Source organism: Dicentrarchus labrax, unplaced genomic scaffold (assembly GCF_905237075.1).
Source record: "Dicentrarchus labrax unplaced genomic scaffold, dlabrax2021, whole genome shotgun sequence".
Taxonomy (NCBI): Eukaryota; Metazoa; Chordata; class Actinopteri; family Moronidae; genus Dicentrarchus; species Dicentrarchus labrax.
In genome coordinates this window covers 7636185-7660595 of record NW_026136707.1, presented here as the reverse complement: position 1 = coordinate 7660595, position 24411 = coordinate 7636185, and the positions used below count along the sequence as shown (strand labels likewise).

Here is a 24411-nt window from a genome sequence, read left to right as displayed (position 1 = left end):
GAAAACACATGCCGTACATTAGTTATTATGTTTCTCTCATAATAAAAATATTTTGGGAATGGCTTTCCACAGTTCACAATGGATGATTTTTCTTCTGAACTGTAAAATGAAGTCATTCTCGTCTGCCTTGTCCTCTGGTAAATAAGACTTTACGGTTCGGCTCAGTTTGTTTTATATTTGTGTTAGTTTCCTATTCATCATTCTTCAAAGAAAAGATTAAGCCATATTCTATACCATACTATTCCATGCTTCATGATACAGTCACAGCCAATCAAATTGCTTAAGGTATTACATGGTCTGTTTGAGGATGGAGCAAATGTTAAACTAGCAGAAGAAAACAGTCATATCTAGTCCCTAAACTCGGCCACATAAGGGTTTGTTATGTAACATTAGTGTTTAAAGATATGTCTCTTTACAACAGTCAACACTGGGGAGGACTCAATGTGCTATTGCATTCTGCTCCAAAAGTGAAAACTAGTTTGCCTAGCTTGCAAAACATTAGCACTGATGCCCCCTATACGTTACTTTTCATTATCGCCAGCACCAGCAAACTCACTGGTGTGTTTCCCACATTATTGAAAGGAGGGATTCCAGCGAGTGTTACCTATCGCTCTTTCATGGGCCCAGTGGTGGTGAGGGCCGGACAGTTAAATCTCATAGCAATGAGTAGTTCTGTAACCTCAGCACTCTGTCGTGAATGGAATCATGGAGTAATGTACAAAGAGCCTATATGTGGCTTAGTGGAGTCAACAATACGGTGGCCTACAAGGACTTAAAATCCCTAACAGGACTCCAGTGGTACCATAAACTGTTCAACAAACTGAACTGTAGTCATGGCACCTACATCAGGCTGGCTCTCAGCTGAAGTCCCTAGCACCCTCCCACACCTGCCAGGGACAGGCCTTCCTGCAGTTGCCTCTCCTCTTCCTCCTCCCACTGGCAGCAGGGCAGGCGGTAATTAATTTCCACATTTTAACTGGGAGGCAAAACGCTAGTGTCCTGGGACTGAGACGCGTGCCACCAGCCTACATTCTGGATTCAAGGGATTAGGATAATTAGCCCCCGGAAGAGTGGGCAGACAGATGGAGAGAGGAGATGGTGGCACCTCGTGGCCGGGGAGGCTGATCCCTCCTGTTCTTTCCTCTAGTTATGGAAGCAAAGAAGCTGTAAACAATAGTTTTCTAACCGAGAAAGAGTAGGAAAAAAAGAAGAAAAAACTTAAACACAAACAGATTGCCAAATACTTTTGCCTCAGGATAATCCATCTGATATGTCTCTTTTTTTCATACAGCACACAGTTTTGGAAAAACTAGATTCTTCTGCTGTGCAAAACTTACCAGTTAACTTGTTGCAAACAAACAAGAGTGTGTATGTGATATTGTTTGTGAGTATGTTTGCGCAAATGTAAGAAAGCCCTGTTATTTCTCAAAATGGGTGCCTGCTAATGTGTGTGATGGTTAGCCGGGGCATTTTGACAGCAGCTCTACTCTGTGCTCTGCTCCTCCAGGATCCCTCAGTCACTTAATGAAAAAGAGAGTGGACTTGTTGCAAGTCACTGATGCAGAAAACAGATTAACTCAGTTGGGCTGTACTTTCCCAATATCATGTACAACAAAAAAAAGCATAAACTCAAGTGATGGGCACAAGAGGGATCGAGGACGGGGAGGGAAGTTGACGCTAGGAATGTATGGTGTGATATAGTATGTACTGTATACTGGGGTTGGGTGATCCAATTGAAATCAATATCACAATACTGAAGTAATTGTATATTACCTCAAATTATCAGTAACTCTGTTACACTGTTATGCAGTACACTAGAATAAACTCTTCACATATGTAAAACAATGACTTAACACACATTTTAAGTTATAATTACATTTTGCTCAGAATCATTCATTGCATGTATTGCCATAGTAAAATGGAAGAGCTCTACAAATAAATATAGCTCAATAAAGCACCTGCACAACAACACAAAACACCAATACAATAAATGATGATTCCTTTTTTCAGTACTGTGGAGTGAAAAGAGGTCCATATTTTGATCCCCAAAGACGTTTGTCCAAAGGAGGTATACTGAAGGGCACATTGGTAATTCCCCATAGATGAACCTTATTGACCCAAAATAGTTGTTCTGTGGGCTTTAAAATCAAAACAACCAGCTGAAAGGTTGCTCTGTAATTCTCTGATCATAATTCTCTGTGGTTTTATCATTTTGAATGATCACATTACACCAAGTAATTTAAACCATTGTTATAAAAATATTGATTAGTGTAGCATTAATATGAGTAAATTTAAAAAAGAAGAGAAACGCAAACGTATAATTTAAATATTAAGTTTCTTGAGAAACTTCCCATCTAAAGTATGGAATTACTGCCCAGCTCTTATATATAAAGGATAGAATGAATAATAATAATACACTCACAGCACTTGCCTTTTCCCTCAGATTCTTCCTTAGCATACTGTACAATGGAACATCACTGACAATACTAATGTTACATGCTTCCCAACATGTGTATGCCTTAATGGTTTCTAGCACTGGCTGACAGCTCCGGCCAAATCTTTCCTCCCTGGGTGCTTTTTGGTGCTTTTTCGCTCCCTCTCCTCATGAGAAGCACAAGGAAAAATAAGTGACAGTTAGCTCCGGAGACTCCAGCGCAGTGGTGCACTATGTCTGAGGCTGGCATCTGACAGACCGCAATAGGGGGCCTGCAATTGTGAATAGGCTCGACTAGTGAGGGGGGCTGGCAGTGAAGGAGGGGGGTAGCAGTACAGTGAAGGCTTTTGACAGGTAGACAGCAGGTGTGAGTAAAAAGGATATACTTGTTCCTGTGCAGAGTGGGCTGCATCACTCCAAGTGTTTCTGATATGTTTTTTGTTTTTTTTAATCGGTGGGGTGTTTGTAAAACTGTAGCATTCAGATGTGTGGACTGTGGTTAGTCCTTTCTCTATTCCGTTTCATTTAAGGTAATAAATCCGTGTATTCTTTCTGTTCCAGTGGTATGCTTTGTAGATTTCAAGCTGCACTTTTAAAATGTCAAAGTAAGGGTTTGTTGTTCAACAGTAATTGTGGCAACATGGTGCAATAACTCTCTCAGTCTTTCAACTGTATTGGAAAAAGCAGTGAATGAAAAACTGCTTTTGAGGTCACTTCATTGAAGTGCTACTGTTTCCATTTTGTAGACTTGTGTAATTAGAGTTCACGATGGAGCTAACAGCTTCACATGAGTTAATTCCTGTCCAAATTTGCTTTTAATCAAGTTGACCTTCACTTTGAATTGAATTCACAAGTGCAGCTGCTACTTCAGTGTAAAATAGCACTTTATTGTCAGTCTTGAGAATGTGATTGTTGTTTATTTTGAAAGACCTACAAGGATTATGTGTTAACTCATTAACATTAAGGATTTTCCTCCTAAATAAATTAATCTTTGATTTGTACAACGGTGCTGAACATGCAATGAATATCCACTCTTGTTAAGTGTGAATGAATGCTGAACCGAGCATTTTCCTGTCTTCATTTTGTTTTTCATGAACGCTCTCAAAGGCAAATAAAATCTGCAGTTAGTGTCAAATTTCCTACACTAACTCCACATGAGATATTAAGGCTAAAAGTGGGTCACCAGGACGAGAAAGAACTGGTTGCTGAGTAAGCCTAATTGTTTTATATCTCTCAAGGTTTAAAGGGCAAGAAGGTATACATATACTCCTTGTGTAAATTGAATACAAATAAACTTGTAGTAAATTCAGGAAATAATGGCAAACTTAGATTTTATCAGGACACAGGACAGAAAACATGATAATTTAATATCCCGTGTAACATACCAATCATAAATCTCTTCCAGGGAGATCAACAACTAGAGCACATGCATCAGTTCCATATGCTCCAGTCTAAACTTAGCTATTTTCATCTTTTGGGAAATGCATACCGACTGGTTCTTTGTCTTAACAACAACACCTGGCAGAAACAAGATAAACCCTGTAGATTTTGCACAGTAGACCATAGCTTGAAAGAAGAATAATTATGTCCAAATTACCTGGTAAGCAATCATTTAATTCTCCTTGTCACATTGAATAAGGATTAATTTGCAGGCAAATATTACACAATGAATTATTGAATAACTCATCTCCCAAGCCAAATTAATCTTGAGGATGGATGGTGTGGATGTAACCTGTGATCGGAGTAACATTTCATGAGTCATTGGTGGCGCGCTACGCATTCATGAGGGCATTACCAAGTGATGACTTGATTTCGACTGACTGTGCCCATTTGAATCCAGGATGTATAAACAAACAGGGGACGTCGGTTCGGGAGTAGACCGAATTATGATTGCATAGTCACTAAGCTTTTTAATTAAGTCTGTTAACGGATTATGACAGTGCCTGAAACATTACGCATCACATGTAATGACTCATGAGCCGTTCCTTCCTGATTCCTCCAGACACCCAAAATGATTTAGAGCAGTGTCCTTTAAAAGTTGACAGTGAGGCTCCCTTGATGTTTGGGATCTTGACTCAGTGATGCACAACAGTTATGCAGCTGTACAACTTGATTTTCTGCAGTCTGCCAAGCCCCCTCAGAAAACTGTAACAGGATATTATGGACAAGGTAGAGCAGTTCATATTTAAGTTTCTTCAAACATCTTAGTGCTTCAGGCTGTCTCTGCTTTGAATGGCAAAATAGGTCCTTGACTCCATCCACTCACTGGCTTTACAGTATCTCAGCTTTCACGTTTCAAGTACTGCCGTTGGAGTGACTGTTACTAAACTAGTGCCGCGTGAAAGTCCTTAAGGAAGCAAGTGTATCACAGTTGTTTTTCTGTTTGCTACTCTCTCTTATCACCACACTGTTGGCTCTCTCTAGGTCAGACGTTATGCTTGCTTTGGTCTCTTGATCCCACGAGCACCCTTGAGATTGGCCAGGCGGATTTAGTAGTTGCCTCTTGGTATATGGCCTTTATTATACTTTGTTAGATTGGCAGAATAAAACAATTGCACTTTTCTCTCTTTGGATTGCAAGCTATAGGGCAGGGTCCCACTAAGTTTTAAGGGGGTCAGCAATAAATACCAACAGCATCCACCAACCTCTCACAGTACAATCCTGTTCCCTAGAAATTAAGTTTATATTCTAACGTGTTTTTACAAACAGCTTTGAGGAGAAATGCAGTGGTGCATGGATTGTGTTCACTGGCACCGCTATTTTAGTATAGGCAATGTCACATTTATGGTGGGCGTACAAAGCCAAGCTTCGACACAAATCCTGAGTCCTGCATGGGATTAGATTTAGACAACAAAAGCACTTTGATTAAAGGCACCCTGCATAGATTTTGACCACTAATAGCACTATGGACCCTTGTTTTTAAATGTGGGTCTGTGTCTTATTTATGTCGTGCTTGTGACATAAATGCAAACATGCGATCACGCTGGAGGCATGATTCACATCCTGTCATTGGTTTAATACAATCCCCCTGATAGACAGTTGCTGGCATGGACACACCAAAAAAACATAGCAATGCGCCCACAAATGCAGTAAAGAAAAACACTGCAAGCTAGTAAACATGGATATAGAAACAACAAAACAATGTTTTATGAGGAAAGAAATACATTCAAGGAAAAACACAATGGGCCAGATGCATAAGACTAAGAGACATAAGAGGAATCTGTGTATACACTAAACAGGAAACATGCATTCACAGTCACATACGTCTGTTTCCATGTTTTTTCCATACACAACCCTTCTGCCCTCTGACCATTCCCACAATCTACGATAAATTGCTTAAACACACCCCAATTACCTGATTTGCATATGCAGCATCAGCATTTAGATAAGACTTGAGGAGAAATGGCGGAAGCATCGAAGAAGCAAATGTAGAAGAAGCGCAATTTTACGGAATGTGACCTGGAGGTAATGGTGGATCAAATTGACAAAAGAAAACACATGTTATTTGGATCCCAAAGCTCTCGCATGAACAAGGAATAGAATAAAGCAAGGTGAATGGCAGAAGGTAACGGAGGCAGCAATGACGTTAGTTCCCAGTCTCGGACCCTCGAGCAGATACAAAAAAGTGGTCTGATTTCAAACGGTCTCTAAATGCTCACCAAAGCAGGCAGTTTATCATTTGGCACAATTATGCGTGGCTACAGTCGTTATGTAGTGGCCCTTTAACAACCTGTTAAGTGGTTACTCACACCTGAAGGTTAGAAGGTTATTCTTATTCCTCAATAATACAGGATCATAATGTCTACTTTTCTAAACATAGGGTATTTATTTGATTATTTATATAAAGATTATATCATATAAGATTTTTATCATAATGATTATTATAATACAGTGACACACACATCCCTATGTTAGTGACGTTTTTATTTTAATGACAGATTATATCCTAACACAGTGTAGTAAAAGACCAATAGCTAACCCAAATTCCCACTTGTGCTTCCCTTTTTTACTAACTCGCAACATCACACTATAAGACTCAATGGACTACGCTGGGTACGCACAGTGTGAAAGATGCGTACCAGTACACACATTCTCACCACATGCAGGTTTTTATACATCTGGCCAAATGTGTTTTGGTGAGAAACACTGCATGTGAACATAACTTTGCTTTAAAAAAAAACGATGGTTTTGGTTAGATTTTGATAAAGTGTCTGGTGTTTTAAGTCACTTTTGACTTTTTCAGTATTAAAACAAGAGTACTTTCCCTAACCTTAACCCAGTGAGTGCCTATTTATAACCACAAAACGTTGAATTAACCTTGAATTTCTACCAATGGATATTGTATTGCAAGAGGATACTGTAGGATAACAAATTACTTTTCTTACAAAACTTGTTTGCTGTGGCATATTAGTGTATGTATAAATTACATTTTTAGGAGACTGGTTTGCATTAAAACTGTATGATTCGTGCGGGCAGACTATGGTGGAGTTCCCTTTGGAGCATCTGCTCTATGGGCCTTTCCCAGTTTGTATGCTCATACATGCATATGTGTGTTTGTAACTTCATCCTGCCATAGGAGCATGGATATTTCTTATTCAATCTAATCTTTCTAATCATTAAAAATATCTCGATTGAGCTCTCATTCGTATTCATCAAAATGCATTTTATATGAACTGCATGAGCCGCCGCCTTTGCAGTTAAATAATGAAACTAAAACACACTTGGTTTGATAATTAACAGCAGCTATAGAAAAGCTTCAGAGTGAAAGGGGGAAATGTGGGTCTAAAAACATGACCTTGATTTGACAGTAAGGCCCAAGCATTGTGGTGGCCAGATCGAATTCGCAGTGTGTGCAGTTATTTTTGAAACCTTGTATTAGTAAAAGCCTCATAAGAAAAGCTGCTAGCCAGGTGGTTTCAGGGGGTAATGAACTTGTCAGCTCTGAGGTTTTAGAGTTTGTTGGCTTTGTCGTTTTTTGTTATTATTCAATTCAGCACCTTGGTCGCTCTTCTCCCCCGACTGATTTCTCAAGTCTCCACTCGGCCCCTTGTTTTGCACCAGGAACACATTTTAGCTTCTCCCATTGGACCCAAGCTATCGAATGGCCTCTCATTCAAAATAAATAATCTGCTCCCATAATGCTACTACTGTGTATTCCCACAAATGCTAAGCAGCCAAAATGCTGTTGTAGCGGGGGGATTTTCTATTCTTTTTCAACAGCCCATCAATAGTATTAGGCCTGCCAGATAAAAGCACTGAGACTTGACTGCACAAGAAGGTGAGGTTAGTATGAGGTATGGATTTGCCTCAGTCCTTTTTCACTTCATTTGAAATTTCTTGCCTTTTTCATTTGGCAGAGGAAAATGCCATCGGCTTAGGTAGCTTACCTTGTGCTTCATTGGGTGGGATGAAGTTTTTATGATACCCTGTATGGCCTTGTGATACTTACAAAAAAGAGTGAGATCTACTGATTATATGCTAAAGGCCTTATTATCAATGACATTTCACTCACACAATGCAGTACGATTTTACTCTAAGTGGGTGGAAAGTACAGTAAAACCTACAATATACAACAATATCACATTATAACATCATGAACGTGTATATGTACATGTTTCCACATGGGATTTAGTTTAAGTATGTGAAATATCTTCACGTTAACATCTATAACTGGAATATTAATGAATTAAAAAACTATTTTGCTAACCAATCGCTTGACTAATTAATAAGACAAACGCCAAACATTCACCAGCTTCTCCAATGGGATTATTTACTGTCTTTCTCTGTTTTATATCATTATAAACTGAATATGTTTAGGTCTTGGACTGTTGGTTGGACGCAACAAGGTATTTAATGACGTCACATGGGGCTCAAGAAATTAGTGATGACGTTCTTGAATATCTTCTGACATTCTATGGACCAAACAAATAATCAATTAATTGAGGAGGTAATCAATCAAATTAAATAATGAAAGTAATTTTTAGTTGCAGTCCTATTGATGCCACCTCTCCTACTTAATAATGATTTCCAAATAAAATGTACTGTGGATGGAATTAAAAAAACTGCAGCTCTAATGAATAATAGAAGAAGATAGACAAACCTAAAACAATGTCAAGAAGGCAATAATGGCAGGTTTCATTGCAAAATAAATATCATTGTATGGAGCCCAGTTTATTAATTAATATTTACAGCTCCTGTGATTGCTTGTCATAACTGATTGCTTTACTTGACCTTCCTCAATTGGAGTGAAAGTGATTTCAATTATTAACATTTGATTGCCCTTTGAACAATAAACAGACATTCTTCCTTTAATTAGTCTCAAAGTGGTCTGAAGTCTGATTGTAAATCCTTATTCCACCTCTGACAGGTCAGTTTTTCCACTGTGTTTTTCAGGTGAATGACCAGACATGATGCACAGCCTGTTATATAGGCGATTCACAAGGTGCACACATGTTATGTGTTCTTTCAACAACAAAGTGTTGGCTGATTGTCAGTACTCCACATGGAGTTGCTTTAGCAGGATGCCATGTCTATGTCAGGGATCAAAGTGAACAGTGGAGACAATTTATGCTGTGCAGCGTGTGTGACCATCACTCAGAGGGCGAGGGTGGAAGAAGTGATGTGAGAAAACAAGTTGTTGCGGCAGTCAGAAGATGTTGAGCTGCTGTAAGGACTCTTTCCTCAGCTCATTTTTCAAAGTCAAATATTTTTTTAATTTGCAATTTTAGAATTGCAAATTAAACAAATAATATTTATAATAATGTTTAATGAAAACTGGTACTTTTCTATTGATCCTTATCATCCTTTTCACATTATCCAACAGAAATAAAGGTTTCAGACACTATGACCTTTTTAAATATGTCATTCAAGGTTGTTTTAAAAGATGAGCATGCTAACAAGGCATATGAATTGTTGTTTTGGGAAGTTGAACTGTTTTCAATCTTAGATAACTTTAGTGACCTCCAGGCTAAATTTTGATGTGTGATGTATTAAAATATTTAGAATTATGACTTGTGAGAGGATTTCTATATACATGAAGTACAGATAAATACATGGAATGCTAGAAGTCTATTAACAATATAGTATACCATCTCCGTTTCAAGGAGACATTCAGCTGACAATCTGATATTTTTGGTGTATTTAATAGAGAAAAACAAATAAAAAATCCTAAGCATTTTCCACAACATTGCCTTAAGACTTTATCAGTGCCTCTGTAATGAAACACATGCTTAATGGGTTTGTTTAAAATGTCCTAATGGTGTTTTTGGTCTGTGTCCAAAGATACTCAGAAAGGCAATACAGGAATAATTTAGACATTTAACTTTGGGCCGTATATTTTTGTCAAGGGCAGCGATCTCATTAGAATTATTCCCTTATGCCACTGACTGACGTTTCTTTTTGTGCTTTGGCTTTTTGACTCACATGTGTTTCTTTGATTTCGATTTCACCGCGATCGATGGTGCGAGGGAACTTGGCACTATGAACAAAGATCAGTGATGAGACTCGTTGCACCTGTCAGAGTTGACCAGATCAGGTAATGAGGAAAGTCCCTCAGGATGTTAACGAAGCTATTAAGCACTCATGTGTGAAACTGCAAGGAAGCCGGCGTGTAAAATCGCAGGAGCCAAATTAAAATTCACTGCACATGGCACTGAAATGTAAATATCCTGCCTTTGCGAGGATGAGCTGGCCTTCTTCTCCGTGCTCTAATCGGCTTTGAAAAGACGGTGCAAAGTGCTTAGGAATAATGCTTGTGCTCTGTGATAAAACAGGCAGCTTTTATTATAAACCTACAATAGTCAAGCCATGTTTGAAAAAGAACTAAAATATAAGCTCTGAGCATTTTGTTCTCCGCACTGAGAATAAATGGCTCTCATTCAGGACACGACGTGTACGCAACAGTTTTCTCACACAATGTCCCTTGTCTTATCATTTTGTTTTGTCTTGTCATCCCCAGAACAACTCTGATGTGTCTGGAAGCTGTAGATTGATATGTTTATTTAACAAGTAGGTTTTGAAATAGAGATTTGAAAAAAACGTTATCTATGCGATTCAAATATAGACCTATCTTGCCTTATCTGTTTCATGAAACTATTAAACTGGCGATGGGTAGTGTGCTTACAAGAGAGATTTCATGTAGGCTGTCAATCACATCAATGCAGTGAAACATGTTGATTTACATACAGCCATGAGGGAATGTGCTTTGAAGTTGATCATTACGAATATTTCCTTTCATTCTGGGGCTTTTAATATGACACATTTTTACTGCAGTGTGTTAAAATAAAAAAAGTCTTCCTGTAGTGACTTAAATTTAGATTCTATGAATGTCGAATTTCGTTCAGAAGGTATCAGTTAATGTCCCTCGGTTGACTGGTCCCTCACATTCATTGCTCCGTGCTCTCTGCTAATCCTCATGAGTACACGGCCCTTCTACGTGCCCTGAAGGGAGTAATCTCCCTCCTCATACCACCAGAAAAGTTGGAGAACGTGGATAAAAATGAGTGCCCAGGGCCTCAATTCAGATGTGTTAAGATTGGTCTTGTTCCAGAGGATGTGAACGCTCTCGTAGACACAGTGAATTTCCATTTGAGTGCCTCCTGTCCCAGAAACTAGCCAGAGGTGTCCCAAATGATCTGACCTGCACCTCCCCCTCATTTGTCTACATTAACTTTGCATGTGTGGTCCGTCCAATAATAAGTGGGGCAGATTTATATTTAGCTGCGCCTGCAATGACTTTGAAAAACAGGGTGACTCTTGTCTTCAGACCCATATCAACCTCTCAGCTCAAGGCCCTTTTACGTCTCTTTAACATACTTGAGCTGTACTTTTAATTTTGATATTAATCAAGTTTAGGACAAATATTGAAATGTCTTTTCTTTTGTCATTAGTTGGGTTACAATCAAGCTCTTTGCAGGTTTTCTTACTTGTAGTTGAAAATGCAATACAAGCCCGTCAGGGATGTTTACTGCATTTTACAAAAGCAAGACAAGAGATCATAAAAAGATACTTATGTCCTCTTTTCATTATGCCCCTGGCAAAAGACACTAATTTCTGTGGGTGGGGGACGATAATAGCACTGTCAAAGAGTTTTATATGTAGCTGAACTCAAACTCTTGTTCTAATTATGTTAAGCATTAAAGCAACTAAGTGGTTGTCAAAACTGCATGGTAATAAGGTGGCCTAAATTAAACAATGTCTTTCCATTTTAGTATGGACTTTGAAGCAGCTTGCAGGGATAAACACAGGCCTTTATATTAATTGCACCTTTAGTTGTAAAATCAATGTCAATTACGTGGCACGATTTTTTGTGACCAAGAGTAGTTATCTAACCTTTCACTTTAGTGACTATACATCTAACTGTGGTGCTTTAACCCTCAGGATAAGTCAATTGGTCTGCAACAGGTTTGTGACAGTAAAATTAAAAGGTCCTTCCAAAGTGCTACTAATGAAAATGAAGCCCTGCAGCCCTCAAGTGACCCGTCACAAAGAATATGAACATAAAACTCTATGGTGAAGCCTTGAGGTGGGAAGTTATTACACTCAGCCTTCACTGCCGCTGTTTCACTGACACTCATGGCAATATATTGATTGCAACATAAAATGTAAGATTCATTAATGAAAGGATGAAAGACTTAAAAGTAGGTGTTGATTGTTCTTCTCATAAAACTTTAAGTATTGGCCATTTTTGTATCAACTGATTGGAACAACACACAAAGAGAAAGGAAAAGGAAAAAGGAAAGGAAAAACTTCTGAAGGCAGTGTGAGTATTGAGAGAATAGAAAATGATGTTTTGTAAGTGTGTTTTGTATGGAACAGAGTGTGACAAGTTACTGGGTGTTCAGATACAAAACATTCCTGCATTATGAAATGCAAGGGGCTACATTGTCGGGGCGTGTTATTTCAGGTCCCAGTGAGACAATGAGATGCAACCCTGGCCAACTAGTAGATGCATATACTGTAATACTGTGAAAAAGGTAGATGTAACATCTCTGTTAAGTTATCAGTCATTTTATCCTCTGTCCTCAGAATCAGCAGGTAAAGAGCAGAAATACTCATGTTACAAAGTAATCTACCAGGAATGTGTGTCTGCATGTATTTAATTGGCCAACGCAGCGCTATTGCCATATGTTGTCACATAATGCTGTGGAAAAAGTGGAGCCAGGTTCTTCTTTTTTGCCCAACGTGCCTGAGTTTTTTTTATTTGCCAAAGCCCTCTGCGGTGGCACCCCTGCTGTGGCAACACAGTAGTCTCTTTGGAATGAAGGAAGGTGCTGCATTTTTCACACAGTGCTGTCGTCTGTATGCACATGGCCTTACTCTGCTGCAGTAACAGCTGAGATGCTCTGAGAAATCTCTGTTTTTTGCTCACCTGGCAGATAGATTCCACATAGAGGGCTGACTGGGAAAACAAATGTATCCATGTGTTCATAGGCAACAACTAGGTTTTCTGACCAATCTTTAACAAACAACACTGCCCTGTAAAGACTATAGTTTGTTTAGTGTATGCTTGATGGTTTTTCATTTGGTTTTTTGCATTTTGTGAGAATTTTAGTGTACAGGGTTAGGGATTAAAAGTATTACATAAAATGTCTCATGCTTCAAATTGTGTTTTTGTTATGAGACTAGGGGAAATGAAAAAAAAAAAAAAAAGAAAGGCTAAAGGAAACACTGAATTTTTAACTTGCAAAAATAGTTCTCCTCTGACAGTTTCTGAGGACATACTGTAATTAGCCTTATCAAATATAATCACAGTCTGTCACTTTTATTTCATGTTGTTACATTCTTTTTTCATTGTTGTTGCACAAATAATGTTATGTTGTGCATTACTTATTTATTTGACTGGCGTTTTTCAATTCATAGCTGCTGAAAGACACCTGATGTGACATCACTTCCATTATGGCCAGTGTTGCTTGACAGTTTTAGCACATGCAGTAGAGAGCCAGGTTTCTGCACTATGGGATTTAGTGTTGAAGTACTCTTTTAAAGGGAACTGTTACAAGGTCAATTCCATTTTTTTAGGGTATTAGACAGATAGATAGTGAATTAGCCAGGTAAGACTTTTAATCATCCAAGTCAAAATATATATTCACAAAACAGAATTTTTTTTTTTTCATTATAAAGGGTTAGAGGCATGTTATTGCTCTTTGACAAGACAAAACGTACCCAGCAGAGGATGTCTATTGTCTGTATTTTTAAACCAGAGAAAGAGGAGGCAGCCACAGCATAGCTGGTGAGTAAGCTTGTTTGGGGTCATCAAATTGCTTATTGACAAATGTTGCCAAGGATACAATATTTAACTGGATCCTGTATTTATCTTTATGTAAGTCCACTTCCGAAACACACACACACACACATACAAGCACACACATTATTAAAGGTGCACCTTCCAAAGCAGTTGTTTATTCACAGTGTGGAGCTTTTTCTTGCTGTTGGCCACCTTTATGTCCCAGTATGACAAAGTGCCAATGCTGCAGGTCTGCGAATTTTCCGCCACCATATGTGGACAAAGAAAGGTGGCAGCGGGTGAGGAGATTGATGGGGTAGGGATGGTGATGGACACAGGTAGCTTGGCACAGCTCAGGGCCCCCATCCACCTGGCATTAGTTACCATTGTCTCGCTCCCCGTTTTCCTGGCACAGCCTTTGATTGAACTGGCGGTGAGGTGAGGATTTGGCACAGGGAGGGTTTTACCTCCATGATAACAATAGGCCACAGACGGGGGAGGTGGCTGTTTGTATCGTGCATTGTTGAACAGGATTGTCTAATGGAGGTTCACTGTGCATTGTGCAGGGTTTCTGGAAAGGGATTTGGGGTTTGTAAAAGGGCATCTGAGTCCCGCTGCTCAGTTTGGCTAATCAATTCTGTGTCCTCGCTGGGTTGTCCCACAATTGTCCTCATACAGTATGAGGCAGTTTCTCTGTACTAAAGGATCTAATTGACACAGTTTTTTATAGCATACAGGGAGAACGATATACCTATTATTTCTAGTTTGGTTTAAAGAAAAAAAAAAGGCATTTTCATTGCAAGCATGCCCTGACACCCCTAATCATGACCAGGGTGCCCTGTACGGTGCAGAGCACAGGCTCCCGCCCTGACAGATTATCCGGTGTGAATGTTTGGGAATGATAATGAGATCAAAACACCTCACTAAGCTGGGAAGAGAGGGTGGAGACTGGAGAGGGAGAGGGAGTAAGGGAAAGCGAGCAGGGGAGAGGGTGAGCGATAGCTGCGATAAATTGCAGAAGCAGAACCACTTGAGCATAAAATTAGATTTTACAAATGTGTTGTTACCTGACAGTCCTCTGACAGAGGAGATATCACAACATTATAGGGCTGCATGAGTACTACTAATCGTATCAAATAAATAAGAATGCCTCTCAGCTGTGATAGAGCTGGATGGAGATTCAATGTGGACAGTGAGTTAGAGGGAGAAATAACATAATTAAAACAGCCTCTCTCATTATGGACTCAAACATTAGAAGCCCAAATTCAATTTATATGATAATATATTATGCTCCATAAAAGCTGTACACATTATGACACATTTTTCTAAATGCTGTGACACTTAAAATATTGTCACTGACTGTTGATTTCACATTTTGGATTAACCGTTTTCAAATGTCAGTGACATTTCTCTCGTTGATGTGCATTTCTGTCATTATTCTATAATGTTTATAATATGGTAAAGCTTCAGAACTGTCTGAGTAGCTCAAGGACACTTTTACAGGACAAACACTTGATATTAAGTGGGCTTGAATCATCTGTTCCTTTCCCCACCAGACATTACTGCTGCTATGAATTATATCAATATGTGATTGTTTAATGAATAATAAAGTCTTTGGATCTTGTAATACGAGGATACACTAATGCCTTCAGTGGTTAGAATAAATAAGTTAAAGAAACAAACATCCACTATATGCCTGTCAAAGTAAGAAATATAAACTGTCCTTCTACATAACGAGCTGCTATGAGGCAAAGTATTTGAGGAAACAATTATTTGTTATTGGTGGATACAAATAAGTAAGTTAAATACATCATTAAAAGAACAATGAATCAGTCTGAATGACAAATGGAAGCTCTAATTCCAGTCGGCTTAGCAGAGAGACAGTGTGACAAGTCACTGAGGCAAGCTTTATGTACAGTATGCTACAAGAAGAAATAGTGTGTATGTGTGTGTGTGTGTGTGTGTGTGTGTGTGTGAACCTGCTGCAAATGTATTGCACAGTGAATTAATATACAGAGGGTTTTATTCCCCTAGGTGCTAAATCTACGGAGACATATTTTACCTGATGTTTATTGCTTGAGATTTCAAATAGATAATGGTGGTTATATCCGTTACAGTGCAATGGTCTTTACCCTAATAACGTCAATAATAATCAGTTGTAAGACACTTTTATATCTGCAGTTTTGTAACAATCAGTTCCATGTTTTTTCAAGTGTTGAATATTGCATTTTAACTCTCTCAGATTTTGACCAGATGGGAGGGAACTAAAGCCCCGTTGATAAATTAACATGTATTTTCTGTATTGTCAAACAGCTTTAACAGCTAAACTGAATGTTTATTTCTTTATACATCGGGGCTGTGAGGTATAATAAAATTGCTGTTCTCATTTTATGTTTGTGCCACCAGCAAACTATCTACCAAATATTAGCTTAAGCCAATTGTTTAAATATTTACTATAGTAAATGCATTAGATGTTGGGGTTAGTCAAAATGTCATTCTTTTCATAGTTTAAGTATCCAAACTGTTGTTGAGGAGCTGTAAAAGAAACTGATTAACTTCTCTTGGTGGGTGATGTTGCAATTAACCCATACTTTTCTTGCCAGAAATCTGGTTTAGAATACCTCAGTGATCAATTCAATGTCAAGGTTATCAATAAGAAAAGTAACCCTTTAACCTATCCCCGTACTGCCATCATGTTTCAAATTGCTAATATGGAGGGTCATTTGTTAGGGCTAATTCGTGCCAATATTCCTATTCTGGTTTAACTAAACCATTAGCCCAGTAAAATAGTTAGTTGAATTAAATCAGACTATTGGTACCGCTTGAAATAATCAGTCACTACATTATATTAACCGTATTTACACATTGTTTGACATTTATTAAATCCAATTACATAAAAAAACAGCGAGTCAATGAAAAAAAACTGATATTACTGTTTAGATATTATGATACACAATTCATTTTACATTATTAGGAAATGCTATTGATTATATAACAGAGTGCTGTTAATATGTAATATTGTAAGCAGAATTTGTATATATTAAACAGTACCCAGTGCCCAGTGACATTTGAATGTCACTATTAAATCAGAATTACTGTGCTAGAGACAAATTCTAATAACAAGCATTGTCTTACTCCATGTTATTTTATGTTCATTAAACAGGGACAATGCACAATAAATGTATTGTACCAGACGTAGATAAAAGCTATTTTCTTTTTTTAAATCAAAACACTTTGTAAAAAAGGGACACCATATGAAAAACTAAGAAACAAACAGAAAAACAACACTTAATTCCCACTAGGGATCACAACATCAGCAATCCCAACTGAAAGACATTCAGAATTCAACAGAACAAGAAATTACAAAGCCCACACACAGTACTAGTGCTGGCCACATTCAATGTGTCGCAGCTCAATGACTACAGACCTGACTGTCCTTCAACCATGTTTTCACACAGCACAGAGTACTGCACTCTCTGATATGATAGTGTAATTATTTCAACAAACGTTAAAAAGAGCTCATTGCTGACTAGAACTGTTGTGGCCAGAATGAAGGATACACATTAGCTGCCATTACGCTGAACTGCAGGCTTTATTCTTCTGTTTATTTTCATGCATTATCAGTGAACAGAAACACTTTATTGTTTAAGCTATAATGCTCTTTAGCTTACATGTGTTACATAATCATCCATAATACCAAAGCCCTCTAGGCTTTTCAAACTAAGAAAAATATAGCTTATTAATTTTAAACAAGAATTGTCTCTGTTTGGTCCTAACATCTTATGTCTGTAAACATATGCATAGCACTAGTAAGAATACAGTAGAAAACATGTCAAAGTGATATATTTTAGATATTTAAAATTACAGTCACAATCTGACTTTTGTATGGCTAGAATGAAAGATGAGGACACACAAACAGAATGTTTAAGATAACACTTCAATAATTAAAAGTCATTATCAGACTCATAAGTCCTTTACGCTGTTAATAGTCAGTTGTGGCATTTTGCAATTAAAATGTGTGCAAACATAAGCATGTCAGCACATACCTGTCAGTCACTGTCACCCTTATCACACTTCTAGTTTAACAAGTATCAACAGAAGAGACCTTTAATACAACATTTAACACTTCGATTAAGCCAATAAACACAACCTGTTTGACGGAAGATGTAGCCAATAGACGTTAGCAAGTGTAGTATGTGGACCGCTATATTTTGCATGCATACTTTATATGTGTTTTCGTATATTTTTCCTCCAATGATAAGATTTAAACATCAACTTGTTGAGGCTATATCTCATTAGTTATCAGACTAATCACTAGAGTAATCAATCATCCATTCATATGCTCCTTTATTCCTCATAAGGGACACAGAGTGATTGGAGCATTAGGAGAAAGACATGGAAACACCCTGAAAAAGGTCACTGATCCTTTGCAGCGCCAACATGAAAAACACATTCACACTTAACACCCGCAGGGAATTTTAGAGTCTCAGATTCACCTGACCTGCATGTGTTTGAACAGAGGAAACAAGCAGTGGGGGGACGCCCAAGTGAACATGGGGAGAAGAACCACAGCTAAGATCAAACCCAGAACCTTCTTGCTGTGAGGTGACTTTGCTAACTAATGAGCCAATGTGCTGCCAGACGCCATTAATTAACCAGCACCATTAATTTCCTCTCATGATACTTATCATTGATTAAATGTAACAGATTCCTGGCCTGCCTTTTTTGCTATGCGTGGTACAAAATGCAGTATTGGCTAGCTTAACCACTGTTCTGGATATTGTATAACAGTTAGTCCCAAGTGTTTTGTTGTTACCCATAATTATGGAGAAACATATTCTTCCCAAAATTGGCTGCATTTCCGAATGTTCATGGTGGTTTGTGTCTGTGCTTTGTGCTGGTCATTGTTTGGTGCCATCATTGTGAAATTGAGTGCTGTTGCACATCCAGGGAGACAGGAAGCTATTCACAGGGAGATTGGGAATCCCACCAGTGAAAAGAAAGTACAAAAGAGCAACACTCGGAAATGCAGTGGGCGAGCACGCATGTATCCAAGAGCATAATGAGCTAGTTTCATTGTTTGGGGTTCTGCAATGGTTTGTCTGGCAGTAAGAAGTTTGTTTTAACAAGCTCAATGTATCATACAGTGGAGGGCAATAAAAATAAAATATGTATGGGATCCATCTCTATGTACCTGGTAGGTTATGGATCTGTATTTTATTTATATACAGAGAATTATTTATTTACTTTAACCTGGAGCTGTGGAAAAGTATCATCACTTTTTATATAGTATGTCATATTTGTTTTTGAACAAAAAATCTGTGTTTAGAACCTACCAAAATATGGGGTTACCCAGGTTTAGGACAACAAGTAAGGTAATGAAATCATCTTAAATGAGGTTGCGAAGCAGGCTGTAACTGCAAGTAAGGTCAAATTCTTGCTTGGTTGAAAATAACAGTCATTGATCTTCCCTCTCTTCTGCACAAATTTCATGTTGCACAAGGTCAGAGGTATCAGTTTTTGCTTCAGTAGTAAATAGTACAGATACAAAAACTGACCTTTTGTCTTGCTTTTAAATTGTAGATACTGCATTTATTTTGAAAACACATATTTTTTTGCCAGTCAGCTGTTTAAACTAGGAAGCAAAAAGGGATTTTTCTGAAACTTTCAAAACTTTCTGATTCTTTGAGACAATGGATGCTTATCTGACAGTCTTTGGCTTGTGCTGTGTGGTTGCTGTAAGGACAAGGACCAACGCATTCTCATAAACGTCTGACGGTTTACATTACGTTACGCAGAAATATAACTTCTTCAATCTTGAATGTAAGCCCAAACAATTGGGTGACATAGCTGGAAAAACAACACGCCAGATCCTATCACACAGCCACTTTGAGATCACGTTAAATTAAACACTGCCTACACTCCATTTAGATAAAGAATTTCAGATAATGTAAAAAATTGGAATGTGTTTCTCCAACAACTAAGTCATCTTTTTTCATCACAAATTCAGAAAATCTGTACATAGTAAAGCAGAACATGGCAATATTAACATTTAAACCATGTTACTTAGCTATATAACTTTAACATAATGTTATGTCATCACACCAAAAATCTAAAATAGCAAAAATGACCCCAGCATCATTCTATTTTAATGTTGCTTTGTTTTGGCAGGTTGTCATTCAGTCACTCAGATCACACTCTTTGAAGTCTAAAGCCTGTAAATGCAGTAGATGTTAAAAATAAGTATTTTCAGTGGTACCCAGATGATTCCAACCTAACCAACTAAGCTGGCTTGCAGGCAGTCTGCCACTACATAACAGCAGAGGATGGTTTATGCTTGTGCTCTTGCCCACGTTGTTTGCGGGTACATAACATGTAGGGCTTTCATGCTACAACATGGATTTTTGCAAGGGCATGTACAGCTGAAATGTGAAACCTCTGATTTTGACTCGGCACAGCACAGCATGTCTCTGTCAGTTCCTTAAGGCCTTGCAGACACCTCTGCACTAACAGCTTCTGTTTATGAATCAAATCTAGCTTGATTTTCATTCATACCACCCATTACCAAAGGCTTTCATTCACATGCAGGTTAAATGTTTAACATTATGGCACTATTATTTATCACTTTAGACACATTTGTTACATTAACGTTTCATAAATCTTTCTGAATAGGTGTTTTTGTTCAAATATCAGTATTTAACTCTATGATATACACTGTAAATGATGACCGACTGTCCTGTATTTGAAGGAAATTACTTCTACACAATACTGTTGCATAAGAGTTGAACAATTCATTAGATTTTACTCTACCACAACTGGTTGTTTCTACTGTCTCTGTTAATATTTCTGTTTGGTTTAGATGGTCTGGTTTCTCCAGCTTTAGGGTTAAATTTGAATCATCCTCTCTTCACATACATCAGTCTGTGGCTTTTGAATGCAGCTGATCCACAAAGTCCTCAAAGGACAAATTATGGAAACAGCTGCAATTAGTGGCTGATTTATATATTGTGGTAGGACCTTCGAGACTAATTAAAGGCCTTTGTATTCTTGTCTATTGGAGACATGCTAATTTGAAGCCTTTTGACTGAGATTCACAAGAACAAGTCTGAAATTCATGCATCTCAATTTGCACGCGCCCACTGCAATAACGAACATTCAGTGTAGTTGTTTAAATGAGAACTTGTAAACATGTTCCATAATATTCCAATCTCTACATCATTTGAGTACATTTTGTAAGATGCCAACAAGAACTGCTTATTTGATGGAGCTGCAGGAGCACTTGTACATTAGGCCTTGCTACTGTGCTTATGGCAAAATTCTGAAAACGGCAAAGCAAATTATCCGCAGGATTTTCCTCCTAAGGAGCAGGTCTCCCCCCGTTTATTAAATTTGTTAAAGTGCTTCTGAGCAATGCACATTTTATCCTCTTACCAGTCAAATTACTATATACTCCAGCAATTACTTAATGTACTCTAATGAGATTTCCCCATGAAATGGAAGGATTCATTTATTTTAATGTGACGCATTCCACCGGGCGGTTTATGCATCACGTCCCCATCGCAATCCAGGGAGGCTTTGAGTCATAAATAGTAAGATGAGCTTGGCTTCAAGAATTGCCAGTCTGCCCACAGCAGCAGCAGATATGCAATTCTGTGATCCAGGCACTGGGGGTCTGTTCAGGGGCATCAACAGGTCACAGGTGCTATTTCAAAGCTCAAGCTCTGCAACCAGGTATGCTCTAGGATTAGTGAAATAATACTGCACTAGCTGGCAGTATTTGTACGCCATGCTTGGGGAATGCAAAATCCGGAACATAAATTACACACGAAAACACTAAAATGAAATAAAATAAATCACTTTGTGCTCTTTAAATGCCGTTTGGCTGAATTAAATTAAAGCCTTTTAGATTTTTTCTGTGCCCTTTATTTTATAATAAGGGTAATAGTATGCATATCAATCCAGTAACTGTTTGGATAATGTATCTGGTGGTAAAGTCCACCTAGTTCAATTGTTTTATATTTCAAGAAATAGTATTGTAATCCTCCAACTGAAGGCAAGAATTATCAGTATTGCAGTGAAATGTACTAAAAGCTCATATTCTACAACAAAAAGCAACTCCTGTAACCATTAGTCAATTAATTGATTAGTTGATTGTCAGGAAATTAATTGACAACAATTCTGACCATTTATGTCAATTATCAAGCAAAAAGGCCAAGCACTGTCATGATTCTAGCTTTAGGGAAAAGAAGCCCTAAAATTAAGAAAATAAGCCCTAAAAGCAGGGGATTTAAAGAAGCTTGTTTAGTGTCGAGATGGGATAAGCTATAACTTGACCAATGTAAATGTACCTAATCAAACCAACAAGGTGCATTGTTGTAGTCACTTTTGAAATGTTCTGTGACACCACAAAACCAATATTTTGTTTTGGAGTCTAGATAGAGATTGGAACTTATCAAATCCAGAAAAGAGACTCAGAATCTGCTTTAACATGCATTAACTGGCAGAATGAATAACTTAAAATATAATATGGTGATTTAGTGTTATAGTGGTGTTAGAAATGTTGTGATCTCAATGCAGAAAAGACTGCTTTCAAAAGGTTTTCTCTATAGCTCAAAGGATGCCTATAAACAGTGTAACTTTTGATGACGGCAAACTTTTCTTTTTCAGAACTGATGGAAGATGGTTTGAGACATTTTGCTTTGTTATTGAAATAGATGATATGATGAGAGTGGAGGTGGAGGAGCACATTTTTCGATAAGCTGATGCTCCTACAGGCATCTTTTAAGAAGCTGTCTAAACTGTCTACTTAAAGGCTGCAGCCGAGCCACAGAGGGACTTTGTTGTCTTACATTTGACAGTACATGTAATATGTGTTTCTTTACCAATTACACACAAATAGTAGAACTTAACTATTTTAATGTTAGATACTGAGTACATGACAGTGAAATATCGCCAAAGAAAGTACTGTTGAATATTCTGTGTTAAAATGAAACTCCAGTAATTTAGCATTTTACTTCCATGACAAGAGAGACCACAAGAAATCGACAGAGGATGAGATGACTTTTATTCCCTTGTACGGAAAATTTGATCAACATTTCCAATAATGCACCCAAAGGCGTCATTTTGTTAAATGTGTGCCTGTTCATTGTCCACTTTTTTCAAGCTCCTTGCCCCCAGTTTGTAACACAGACTTTTTGTTTTTAAGTCTCCAAGGCCATCAGTATGACACCATCATGATTTTTTTCTTAGACCAGAAAGCTCCCTTTAGAGCTATACAGAAAAACTGTTTTTAGAGGTAATGTCTTTGTGACAAGCTGGTCTATACAGTATTTACTGAATGAAATATGTGTAGTTCCGCTTTAAGTGACATAACTAGAATTTAAAATACTTTATTTTGATTGTTTAAGCTTTATTGTCTGTGCTGTAGGCCCAATATATCATGAAAAAACCCATTTCAACTATTGAAAAAAAAAGTTGTTTTCCTCTACACTGCAGGATATAGTGCAGCACTGATGGTCTTACACACACTACCCTCTCAAGCGATACCCTTTTTTGATGTGCACATAGACATGTTTTGTACATTTTGAGCAGTAGTTCATCTCATCTAAAAAATGAAAAAATCCTTTGAATTTTATCTAAAAGAAGAGTGCACGTCCAGTTATCTGCTCCACCAATCTGGTATTCTGGTGAAATAAAAGGACATCTTAATGGAGAGACAAGAGTCTGAGATAGTCTGCTGCCCTGATGGAACAGACAGACAGACACACATATATACACACACAGACACACACTTTAAATCCATTATGGCTTTAGACTTCAAAGCTGATATTGGTTTTTTAGCATTCCCTGAAAATGGAGAGGGTTGCTCCATGTTTACTGAGCAAATTTAATACCTCGTGTAATGTGCACTGCTCCCCTCTCTGCTAGTCCTAAGTGCAAATGCCTCTCAATATTTTTCTCCATTTAGCCCTACCTGGAATTGTGTCTGTGTTTCTCCTTTTGCTTGTGATTATGTCTGAGGCGAATTGTCATGGGCCTTACGTCTCTTTCTCTTTCGTCTTTCAGGTGGGATTTTCGAACAAACAGATGGACCTGTTTCACTTGTTAGCCCTGAGGAGCTTGCCTTTAAATTTGCTGTCAATAACATAAACAGAAACAGGACTTTGTTGCCGAACACAACACTAACATATGACATACAGAGGATTAATATCTACGACAGTTTTGAGGCATCAAGAAAAGGTGAGTGGCTTGTTCTATGTTTATTCAAGGATTGTGATTACAGTGTGGAGGAAGACAAGTATCTGGTCAGTATAAAAACACTAAAATGTCTGTGTTAATTTGATAATGTTTGATAATGATCCTGACTAAATGGACTGTGACTGAAGAGGCAACACACTTCATTCTCAAACTTTCTTCTCTTCTTTCTTCTTCTCTAGCTTGTGACCAGCTGTCTTTAGGTGTGGTTGCAATATTTGGGCCCTCACATAGTTCATCGTCGAATGCTGTGCAGTCCATCTGCAATGCATTGGAAGTGCCGCACATCCAGGTGCGGTGGAAACATCACCCAATGGACAACAGGGACACCTTTTATGCCAATTTATACCCGGATTATTCTTCTCTAAGCTATGCTATCCTGGATCTGGTGCAGTTTCTCAAATGGAAAACAGCCACTGTTGTATACGATGACAGCACAGGTGACGGTTGTACTATTATATTTATTGCCACAGACACAGTCCACATGTGCAAAGTACTC

The 24411-nt window shown here is 38.0% G+C and overlaps 1 protein-coding gene across 2 annotated transcripts in view; it reads left to right on the top strand.

Annotated features, from left to right (window-relative positions):
- grik3 (glutamate ionotropic receptor kainate type subunit 3) overlaps positions 1-24411 on the top strand; it is an 89892-nt gene that overhangs the window by 23964 nt on the left and 41517 nt on the right. Inside the window, exons 2-3 of one of the 2 annotated variants that reach the window (XM_051407894.1) lie at positions 23724-23897; positions 24095-24358. In XM_051407894.1, coding sequence (XP_051263854.1) covers positions 23724-23897; positions 24095-24358 — 438 coding nt within the window. The remainder of the gene's footprint in view (positions 1-23723; positions 23898-24094; positions 24359-24411) is intronic. The other variant, XM_051407895.1, reaches the window with a different exon arrangement.